Below are 12,047 nucleotides of genomic sequence, written 5' to 3' on the forward strand. Positions count from 1 at the left end.
GGAGATTACAGAGAATACAGCAGATAATTCATAGAGACATGATTCAGACCTCCTTACACAGTATCTTCTCCATATAGCCTTGCTGATTTTAATCAACTGCTACAGGAATAGGGTACTGTGTAATGTGAGCAACGTAGTCAGGCACAGATGATCAATACAGACACTTGTAAGGGCAAAAAAGAAGTCTTAGACCCACATGTGGGTTTATTATTAATGTTTGTGTCCATGATCTGGAACAATACTCAGTCCAACGAATCATACAAAAATCTCAAATTAAATAATTTTAGTAAGTCAGAGTGGTGTGGGAAATTTCTTGGGCTTGTCTTCAATGCAGTGAAGGCATCCATTGTTTTTTACATTGAAAGGCTATGTGGAAGACAGATAGGTCTTTGATGGAATACATTTGTTCACACATGAACATGAATAAATGAATAACTGCAAATGGACATGGCACAGCCTGACAGAACAGCATGTTATGGATGCTAAATAAACCAGTAGTCAGCAGTTCATTAAGCTGTACCACCTTCAGAGAAGTCCCCATCTGAAGCCAAAGGATGCAAGCCAAAATATTTCAATGAATAGAGTTCTTCATTTTCTCCTGACTTGCTGAGGGAAATGCACAATGACAGTAGGATCTGTCAGCCTGTTCTCACTTCCCACTCACTGACCAGCCAGCAGAAAGCAAAGACCTGCAGCAACTCCAAAGGCAGCAAGGATGCCTCCTTCCCAAGGGGTTGGGGTGAGAAAAGAAGTGCTTCTCTACTTCCTGCCCAAGTGGAAGTGCTGCTGGGTGCCAGCTGCCAGCGCTGCTCTCAGAGCTCAGAATCCTCTCACCTAAAAGTAATTGCAGAGATGTTCACTCAGACAGTATCTTTGAAACTGATGGCAGAACACTAGTACTGGAAATACCAATACCTCTGGAAGTAACATTAATCAAATTAGGCCTCAGAATACTTAAATATAAATTTTTAAAGTGTGTGCTGGTGTCTATACTCTTCACATTGCTTATACAGAAGCAGTAGGATCAATGGATGTGGCTCTGGACACAGTGCAGTTGCTCACACAATGCATGACTTGATTTCAGCAAGAGCTGCAGAGAACAGTTCCCAATCCCTGATCCACAACACTCTCCTCATCACTATGTTAAATCACCCACCCCCAAAACAAAGAGGTTCTGTGTTCTTCTTTTTAAACTTCGACATGGTTGAATCATTCTACAAGTTAATTCAACTTTTTTTCCTCAGGTAAAACTTCCACTGCAACAGAAACTTTATCTGTTGAACACATGAGTGAAACACAAGGTAGGAGTAAAGGAGCTGGTAAAAAAATTATTTCAAAATTTTTAATGTCTAAAAAAGTTCCAGGAGTGAAAAATGACTAAAACAGAATAAAATAATTTAAACAAGAATGCCTTTTCCCTTTACAATATTTTTTTTAAGAAACAGAACTCTTGGAGGCACCATTTTATTCCCTTGCACTGCCTTAGAAGACCTTAATGTGTAGAACAAAGCAGAAGAAGCTGCATGGTTCCTAAGAGGAAGATAAAAAGGCTTTGTTTTCTTGATCTACTAAACACTACATGAACCCAGTGTTCCAATAGCTTTTGGTCAGGCAATTCACAAAATATTCCTGTCCAGCCCTGGTAACACTGACAAATAAACCTCTGCTTCATGGCTTCAATACTCTCCAGGCTGGGTTTACCAGTCACCTGGAACCTGGGGCCCCTCTCTGAGTGACAGTCATGGATCTTAAAATCATTGGGTGACAAGTGGAGGTAAGCAGAAGAGTCGCTGTTTTTGCGGATGCATCTTCCATTCTTCTTGCACAGGACTTTGCTGCAGAGCTTGGCTGCTGAGGTCACATTAATGATGTAGTGTCCCAAAGGTCCATCGATGTACCGCTTCACCGTTAAGCAGCTCTCCTGTGAAAAATAAAAGACCACGACACATTTCTCAGTAACTAGCATTATGTTCAAGTTTATTATGTCTAAAAAGATGCTATTACTAAACTGTTCTTGCTTAAAGTAATCCATGGAGATAAATCTTGTTCAACTTACATACTTGAGGGATCTATTTAGTTTAAATGAGTTTATTTCCATGTGTAAGATTAGAAAAATATTGACATCTACTATAGTTTCTATCTGAGTGCCTGGTAGGAACATATAGTGTGAGACTAGGAAGGATTCCCAGGAAGTAGAAAGAGAGTTAATACGGTTCATATCTGAGACTAACTTTTCCCTTAAGTAGAGATTTCTGGCAACTGCTGACTGGGAGAAACACAGGGGACTAACAAGTTTTAAAGCGCAAATTAAGTCACCACTCTGGCACTGATCACTCCAATACCTTCAGTTTACCAGGAGCCACATAATATTCATAAACCAGCACAGAAGTTGCTGCAATTGCAACTCGAAAGTTCCAGTTCAGATTTCCTGGCTCCTCTGACCAATTCAGTGGTACTTTCCCAGAGACTTCAGGAGTTGGACAGCCGACTGCATGAAAAGCAGAGTGGGCACCAAAGCCCAGGTTTAAGAATGGGGGCTATCCTGCCATTCCTCCTGGGAAACTCCAGTTCTGCCTCCCATGTCCTCAAGAAGGTTTATTTCTGAAAGTCTGAAGAACCTGGAGAAGTAATTAGGGCTTGTCTTGTGACATTATTTTCCATGTAACTTTTCAACATTAGCAACTGGAGAAAATACCTCACCTCCAGGCTCCATTCCTTCCCAGTCAATCTGGACAACTGCAGTAGTTACAAAGTAGAACACTGTAAAACAAGCTATGCTTATATTTGTATGGCATTGTTTTGAAACTTGTCTTTCTCCTCACCTGGACTCATTATACCACTGAGCTACAAATGATGTGCCCAAAGCCATGTGCTCTGGAGAAACAGGATTTTCAGCCTAACAGAATTAATGAGACCTGAAATTATTACTGAGCCATCATCCTCAGTTGTTGGCCGATCTGATAGATCCGATGTTGGCACTGATAAAGGTAGATAAGTGCTATGGAGGGTGTGGTGCCAGACAAGAGGTATTGAGGTGATTCCTAAGAACTGGCAAATTGATCTGACCGACCTTTGAGCTGGCGTACTGCATACTGCCCCAGAGAACAACTCCAGCTGCTCCCAAAGCCGCGCTTTCCCCGATGGTATGGACCAGATCCCTCTGAAAAAGAAGGCCAAATCCACACATGAGAAAAACAAATATACAAAAGTAAAAGTAAAAAAAGCACTGGGATATGGGCATCACTTCTTTTTTTTTTCCCCAGAGGAAGCATTGGTCCTGAGGCATATTCTTCAAAATAAAATCACTGTTTAGTTTAGAAAGCTCTTCTGTGTCTCTACAAAGGTTTGCATAGGTTGCATTCATCAGTGCGCCTCTTAAATAATGAAGTCTTTATCATTTGTTCACAAGGGTTCCTCCAACCAAGACGGTGGAGTAAGAATTTAGTGACCATAAAATGTACTAGTCTTTGAATGATTACCAAACCTCCCTAGGTAGCATTTTTGGCAAGTGACGGCCAGTCTGATCACACATCACCAGATCACCCTTACTGTGTCTGGCTACAGTGGATGGCTTTAGGCAGGGTCTAACTCGTGCTGCTTTAGCCATTTACAGACAGGGCTGCTGTTTCTACCAGCATGAGTGCCATTAGTCCAAGAAACATATCTTTGAAAAATGAACCTCTCTCCCTGCTACAAGTGTCAAGTGGGGGGAAAAACCCAAATGCACACACCTGCATATTTAACCATGTCCACTTTTAGAATTGAACCAATAAGCAGCTGAGTTATAGCAAGAGCAATAATACAACTCTACCAGAGCAGCCTGAGTGTTGAACAGGAGTCACCAGTGCCTTGCCAACCACATGGCAATGTATCTTGCAAGTGTCTTAAAGCCATTCTCTGAGATTATGAATATTGTGTCTGGAAAAATGCAATTAAATATTCAAAAATATGTAGGAAGGAAATTCTTCCCCCAAATATCAAGACTCAATTACATCTAAAACCATTTCTGTCTACAATAATTGATTAAAAAGTAATTCCTGATCAGTATGTGTAATGACAGACATTACAATATTTCTCAATTTGATGAAGAGAAAATTCCTTTAAAAATATATTTATGGTCTTTTATACAGTTTTGCAACTCTTTAACTAGATAGCAATCAAAAATACCAGCCAAATCATCTCAGTATGGTGGTGGCAAATTTAGAAAAGCAAAATTACAGAGTGGAAGAACCATTATTAATTACTACTAAATAATATATTCCTCTGTGTTAGTGGACCTGCATTGATTTATCAATGCATAGTTATGGAATTTCCATTCCTGAAACATTTGTGACCTGAGAGATACAAAAAAGCACAAATAAATGTCGTGGGAAAGGGAGAAACCACTGAAGAGTTGAAGACAATTACAGGGAATTCAGAGTGAGCAGTGGCTTTGACCCCTAACTAAAAGTTGGACAAAAAGTGCAGGAGAACCTGCAAAAGTGTGGAAGAGTAGAGCTTGCTTACTGTCTCTTAGTCCAGAGTTCAGAGTGATTTAAGGTATAACTGGTCTTGCCTGAAGCTCCTGTTGCTGCTGATCACCCAAACAGCGTTTTAGAGACTGTCCTTAGTCTTAAAAGCATACAGACCAGTAATACTTTTTAAAGGAAAGTGGTGTGGACTGCAAGTGTTATTTTCAAGGGGGTTAAGGTGGATGGGTATTTCCTATAGGAATTAATTAATGAATAAGTAAAAAAAAAAAAAAAAAAAAAAAAAGAGTGTGTTAAATGAAGATCAAAACATCAAATGTTAAAAGATTGTGAAATTCAGAATTCAGTCTGTTGTGATAGTAATGAGGGTTCCCAGGTCTTCGTCATCTGCAAAACATTTTATGAAGCTTACCCAGATGCAAAGACTGGATGTGATTCTACATTACTCACATGACGGGTTGAGTGATTTTGCACTAACACTTTTCAGATCTCATTAAATAATGAATTAAAACTTATCAGACCTCCAGAATAAATAGTCAATAAATACTGAAGATTGCTGGATGAACTAGGACCTGAGAAAACCGTGAAATAAATTTTTTGTAAGTAATATGCTCTGGGAATTAGAGTGCTTGACCAGAAGGCAGTAAATCTAGTTTTTATAACCCCATATTCCACATCTTTCTTTTGTTAGTTTTATCAGATCCACAAAAAATATTACAGCACTTCATGTCCAATTCATATGGATATAAACTGACAAAATGAATCCTTAAAATTCATCCAGGCCTCTAGATGTGTGAGGTCCAATGGCACTGGTAATTTCACACCTAAGTCCCTGAGGCACTTACTCTTCCATTTTCCTGCAATCTAGAATTACCACCTTGACAACACTGAGAAATTCAGCACTTCTCTTTGGCTAAGGCCACAATTTGGCATTTTATTGGAAGGCATGCTTTCCTAGGGATTCTTAAAGGACTCTTACTGCACCTGCACAGGTGGAACAAAGGTCAGGTGCTGAGAGTCCTTCCCAGAAGGAGAGAAATAGAAAGAGCTGGTCTGATATATAATGTCAGATAACCGTCCAGAGAGGGTTGCCTTCATCATGAGGCTTCAGATGACATCTCTGTCTGATGCCATTTCGCTTTGCACCAACTCAATGAATGTTCAAAGGAGAGAAAGATAAATAAGTGGGAACCCAACTACAGCTTATGATAAATTTGTGTTAATAATTAGGTAACCTGCCCACAAGGAAAGACATAAGTTTTCGGACTGTCATTTCTAGGCATAGTTATGTCTTTTACTGAATGAATGTGTCAGGCTCAGTACCTCAAAAGCCATAAATACAGAAGAGCTCTTCCTCAAATGACCTAGGGAGGAGGTTGCACCCTCCAGTGTGCTGGATTCATCCTGAGCAGGTTGGGAAGACAACAGAGCCAAGAGCTTCTGCACCAGATGCAGACACTCTGACCAGTGGATGGTCATACAAAGAAGGAGGCACCATCCCCTACTTCCTCCTCCTCTGCCACAGACAGGGTTAGAAAATAAAGGTTTCATTCTTCATTTGGGTATTTTGAGAAAGGGAAGATATGTGCCTCTCCTAATAGCTGAGAATGACAAATTTGGGCCAGAGGTAAGAAAGACCCTCCATGAAGAACTGAGTGAGGCACATGAACTCCACCAGCAGCCTCTGACACAGCAGTCCTGATTTTGGGACTGAACCATGTGCCCCTTCTCACACAGCACAGCTTGGCATTGGTGGGGCCTCACTGGAATGGCTCTTTGAGAGTGTAATAAAAGCCTCATATGGAAGAAAACATGCAATTTTCAAAAAATAGACATTTTAAATATTAATATCTTATCATTTGTCTAGCTGGGGAATCCTAATTTGTTTCTTGTATCAGACTTTGGCAACTGGTATTTGTCCAGATGATTAACAAGTCAACAAGCCTCTTCCCTTGTGATGCTCATTTTTGTACAAGCTTTTGGGGGATAGGGTGCCACTATCTAAGGTCCTCAAGACTCGGCTGGGCTATCCCCAAATGGACACCTGATTTGGCAGGGAGGAGGAAGCCCTACTGTCTGTCAATGTTTCTTTGTATTTAGATCACCCACGTCACTGCACTGGACCTTAAAAGGAGGTGAACTAAACCATTAGTTTTGGAGCTCAAGATGAATGTGAAACAAGACAGTCAGTTCTAGTTACATGTTGAGGAAAGAAAAATATCTGTAATCTTGAAGAGTCTTAGTTACAGACAAGAGTTTTCTGTATTCAGCAACAGTAGTTCAAGCTTGGCATGGTTGCAGGGGTTGGTCTCTATACACATGCACACCTGGTCATTAGAGAAGACTATCTGTAGGGGAACAACAGGATTACTATCCATTATTAATCATTTGCCAGTTGCCATCCTGCTTTATTAATGATTTCAGACATTTAGTCAGGAAGCACAGATGCTACTGTGAGACTTCCCTCCCCCACATGCTTAGTAGTGAATTGTCTAAGCAGAAAGTTTCTAAATACCCTACAGATGGCAAACTGCTTATACACATTTCTAGCAAATACAAAAACCTTTCATATTGATTTGGATCCCAATTCAGAATTTATAAATTGCTTCCAAGATAAAGAGCAGGATTAATTTCTCAGACATCTTATGCACAAGTCTCCTGATTTCCAGATGCAGTTGGGGTGAAAGGTACAGCACACACAGCTACAGCATCTGTCTGGGACCGGGGCCTTTCATCTTTCTGAAGGTTTGGTAGACCTGTGTCTTTCCCTCAGTGACTCTGACTCACAACCATTTTTTCTGACTCCACTGTGCAACTTCACAGAAACCCTTTGTGCAGAAGGGCTTGCACACAAGTCTTGAATGTCAGTAGTGTTTCTGTTGGAATAGAAAACACAGCTCTTGCACAGCTGAATAGAGCAAGACTGTGGTTGTCCTGGCTCAGTCCCTGCCAGAATTCAGGAAACTATCCCATCTGCCTACTGCCCCAATTTTTCTGTGGCCATTTAGCTGGATGTCATTGTCCTGGGACCTTTCCTTGTCACCTTCATGCACATTGTTTCTGGAGGGCAGAGGTTTCATGCCTTTTTTGTAACTCTGTGAGCATTACTTAGGGGCTTGGCATGGGTGTCATGAGAAACTCCAACCTAGTCTAAAACCTGAACATACAAAAACACATTTAAATTATCCCGGTAGCTGAAGGGCTATGAAAAAAAGACAAGAACATTATTTTCTAGATCATTTCTATGTTTTTAAATAAAACCCTGTAAGTTCCTGTCAGATCCCAAGCTGTTCTCACAGATGATGTGTGTAGTCTGGCCAGGTCAAGCCCTCTCCCCTGTTGAGTACCCTGCCCACGCTGTCCCTGTTAGAAAATACGTAGTGGAGCATAATCCAAATATGTTTTACTGGCTATGTAAAGATCTTTGTAAAGTTGTAAAGCAATCTTTCAAGCATCCAAAAGTAAATGGCTACATGCTACTGGAAAACAGGCTGGTGAGTTAAAGAATGTAACCTGAGAGAAGCATTACTCCAAATTACTACTGGTTGCTCAAAATGAACCAGACCAGATTCCTAATTCCTTCTATGTACAATTTGCTTCTCAGGGACAGCCTGAAAGTATCATTTGCTTCTTGGGGTCAGCCCAACACATTTCTCAGGCTCTTAGGGATCTGCTGCACCTTCTCAGCTCCGGGCTGAAGCCCCACACAGCCTGTGATTTACTGGACTGAACTTTGCCTTTTCCCTTGCCACTTCTCTCCCTTTTTCTGTTCTGGTTTGAGTCAGGAACTTGTCTCTGGCAGCATTAGAAGGAATTTCCCAAGCAGCTGTGCATAAAATAAAGGGAGGGAGCACCCCCAGATGCCCTTTGTTATCAAGATGTAATTCCCATGAGTTCCCAGTCCCAGATTTTCTCCTTTCTCATGGAATTGATAGAAATCAAAGAAAAGCTTTTGGCACTTGAAGCAACTATTAGATAAATGAATAAGTGAAATAGTGAGTCTCTATTATGGGCATAAACAAAGTCAGAGCGACAATCATCATTACCTATCCAGAAAGTCTGAGATTTTCACATATATATTTTACCTTCAGTGTTGTGGCCATTACATATTTATTACACTTGAACACTGGTTGATGGAACATTGCATGACTCAAAAACTGGGTTTCTTTGATAAAAAGACTCCACAGTTTAGCACTTTTCTCATGAAAGTTTATCTTTCCATTGCACTAATTAATTTTAAACTTCACAATATCTGTCAAGCTCATTTCACAAGCTGCTCTGAAAAATAAAAATACCACAATTAATTACTTCCTTAAAGAATATATTTCTTTGTACTTTCTTTCTAAACTACTTTCATTAAAAGTATACAATGTTATCTCACAGAGGTAGACCAAACCACTGCAACATTAACTCTTGAAAGGCATAGTTTTGTACTGTGACTACAGAACTTCCTCTCAGGGGGCTACCTTAAACATGAAAAACAAATGTGTAAGTGCTTTTAGAACATATTTTTTCTAAGAGGCGAACATATTTTTTCTAAGAGGCTGTTTCTAATTTCTACATTTTGAAAGAAGTCTGTCTGCTTACCTCTGTTAAAACATGAAAAGTATAGGCATAAAATGGTCTGGAGTAAACAAATACAGGCAAAACATAGTCGTTTCTAGCAATTGAGGCAACACGTATTGCCTCTTTAACCCGATAGTGAACAAATTTTAGTGCATTTGGACTTGACTTCAGTATATAATCCAGGTATATGGAAGGGTAGAGAGCAGTGCTTTCCTTCCACAGCCAAAGCAGGAGGTCATTGCGGAAAGACTCAATGGGTGGGCATTTCCCTGTGTATGTTTGGGGGTGTTCTTTGTAATCATAATTGTAGCAGTCTGGGTAAAGATAGTAACCCCACAAACCGTTTGGTCTCATATGCTCAGCCAGAAGGATGGTGTTATTCATAAAACTCCTGCCAGCATTTTCAAATTCCTCTTTAGCCACTTTCCTAATTTTGTCCTCTGGCCACCGAGGATGCCGTCTCCTAACAATCTCAAGAGATTTATTTCTATAAATGCTTTTATTGCCCCAGTTCCTATCCCACTGGGGCCTCCAGTTTTCCCAGTCAATGACTGCAAGTCCCTGAAATTTCTTCATGGGTATGCAATAGTCAATGTCAGACTTTGCTTTGCTAAGGTGTTTGATAAGACTTTCGTTCTGGGGCACCCCTCCATTAATGGGATCTCCGTTATCTGAGTAGTAGGGATAGTATCCCAAATGGGTGTGATAGAAGATTGTCACATTGGATCCACTCAGAGTCTCATTGATGTTGGATGCAATGTCAAAAACACTGAGATCCAGGTCCACCTTGTAGCGCAGCCTGCACTGCTCAGTTGGCGCGTTCCAAACAACCATGAAAGGCTTGTGCAGAACCAGAGGGGCCCGTGCTGGCTTCGGCAGGTGAGCATCAGCCAGAGTGAGCAGTGCCACCACTGCCAATGCTGGGACCCCAACATCCATGGCTTGGGCTTTTTCTGGGAAGTTGCTATGATGTGCCCTTGAAAACAAAACCAAGATAAGATGTCAGAAAGACAGCATGGAGGCAAATTTGATGGTTAGGGAATGTCTTTCAGCTTGATTTGCTTTAGATAACATTAAACTCAGCGCAAAGAGAGAAAAGTGCAAAACTGATCTTGTAAAAGTTAACACTAATTTCAAATGCTTTGAAAAGCATTTTGATGGACTACACTCTTTGGAAACTTCACTTTCTTTTCACCCAGACTTCTCACACAGTTGTTTCAGACCTTTCTATAATATTTATTTGCTCCCTCATGTCTAAAAAACTAGATAATAAAGTAATAACCTAAAATGGCAGTATCAAAAAAGAATGTGCACTCATTTGAAATTTCAGCTTCCAAACAAGCTCTGCTATGGTCACTCTGACTTGCCTAGAAGATCATCACAGCAGGTCTAGAGCCTTTACTATCTTTATATTCAAATGGTCACAATAGGAAAGGTAATTTAAATAAAAGGCAGACACTTCTACTTCACATAGATAAATGAAGACAACTCAGAAACTCTGCAATTTTCAGGATATGAAAATATTGTTTTCTACCCCTGAATTTCATTTTCATTTTCTAAATTAATAGATGCAAGTGAGATAATCAATCTGCAGGCTAGAAGAGGGATACTACTAATGACGTAGTGGTCTAAGCTACTTATTCCGAAGACAAATTAAATATCTGTATGTTAAAGAAGATAAAATACATTAAGCAGATCTGAACTAGCTGAAAGAAAATGCTGTATCTTTGAAAAAGGGGCTAGTTTTTAGAAATGAGGTGTATTCATCTTAATTTTTCCTTTCAGGGTCTGATGTTACCTGATAGTCACACTGGCTTGGGGCTGCAGTACTCTGGGAGCTGCCAGAGCTGCAAGGCTGCTGGTATCCCGGACACACCCCTGCTTTGTACCCCATGTCCACAAGTCCCCATGTCCTCCAGAATCTGCCTCTGCTCCAGGATCAGTCTCTGCTCCAGTCTCATCACCAACAAGCACAATTCAGCTCTGTCTTGGGTTTGTTATTCAGGTTTCTTTGCTGATCTTTTTATGCTACAGAGATCATTAACAAGGTTTCTCTATGAATATATCTAGTACAACATAGTTTATCATCTCAGCTGTTATTTTCTATCATTCACCAATTTAGACACATGTTAAATCACTGCAATCACTATGTGCATTGCAGGTTCAATTCATGCACCAGACATGTGAATTTTAAATGTCCTGAAAGTGGATGTTTCCCTATTTTTACATCCATTTTAGTGATTTCTTTCCTTGCCTCTAAAGTCTGGCTTTACTTATCACTGGTATTTCCTCCGTTAACATCAGTTAATCACTAAATTCATCTTCTAGACTAGAAGAGCTTTCCCCTGTTTGAAAATATGTTTGCTCTAATAAGTTATATAATCCAGGATTTCTTCTTCTGTCATTTGTCCTTCCATGTCATTCTTCCATCCTCTGGGTCTGATGGATCTTTTCCTGTCTGACACTGCTCTCATACTTTTCTGCCTTTCTCTTAAACTCTACTTTGTCCTTATGTCTCCTACAGAATAGCCCTTTTCTATCCTCAGTTTTGTGTTTTTCCATCCTCAGTCCCAGAAAAGCATTGAGTTCCCTCATCTGTGGTCTGATATGAGAGCACCTTCCCAAGATGAGAAGGAAGCAATTTGCATGGAACTGTGGCTGGGGTAGGGAGTGAAGGGCAGGACTGCAAGAAGCCAAAACTCAGGATTTCCCAGGAGCAAGCCCTCACTACCAGAGAGTTATGCTCTGTTGTTTCCTCACCCGCTCTCTGAATGCTTGTTCTGTAGACCTAAATATAGATTTAGCACCCAAGTTTTAAAATGTTGTTCATAATCCTCTCGATCCTATTAAGGACATCATCCTTGAGTGAAATGGGCCATTGCCACCAAGCCAACACTACTTAAAAGCCTGCCTGCTCAAAAAGGACAGAAGGTTATTTTCACTGCACTGATCTGTTGGAAGCAAGTTTTATGCTTGTAACTGGTACATTTTTCTCCATTTTCCTGCAGTCTT

General features: G+C 40.4%; 1 protein-coding gene across 1 annotated transcript; it reads right to left on the reverse strand.

Moving 5' to 3' along the window:
• Nucleotides 1-1,265: 1,265 nt before the first annotated feature.
• LOC137473827 (hyaluronidase-1-like) lies at nt 1,266-10,493 on the reverse strand. The gene is made up of 3 exons (XM_068189843.1): nt 9,057-10,493; nt 3,071-3,160; nt 1,266-1,921 (listed from the first exon to the last, which is right to left on the reverse strand). The coding sequence occupies exons 1-3, from the start codon at nt 9,972-9,974 to the stop codon at nt 1,493-1,495; spliced, it is 1,437 nt and encodes a 478-aa protein (XP_068045944.1). The 5' UTR covers nt 9,975-10,493; the 3' UTR covers nt 1,266-1,492.
• Nucleotides 10,494-12,047: the final 1,554 nt, after the last annotated feature.

The sequence above is a fragment of the Anomalospiza imberbis genome, chromosome 5, assembly GCF_031753505.1.
Source record: "Anomalospiza imberbis isolate Cuckoo-Finch-1a 21T00152 chromosome 5, ASM3175350v1, whole genome shotgun sequence".
Taxonomy (NCBI): domain Eukaryota; kingdom Metazoa; phylum Chordata; class Aves; order Passeriformes; family Viduidae; genus Anomalospiza; species Anomalospiza imberbis.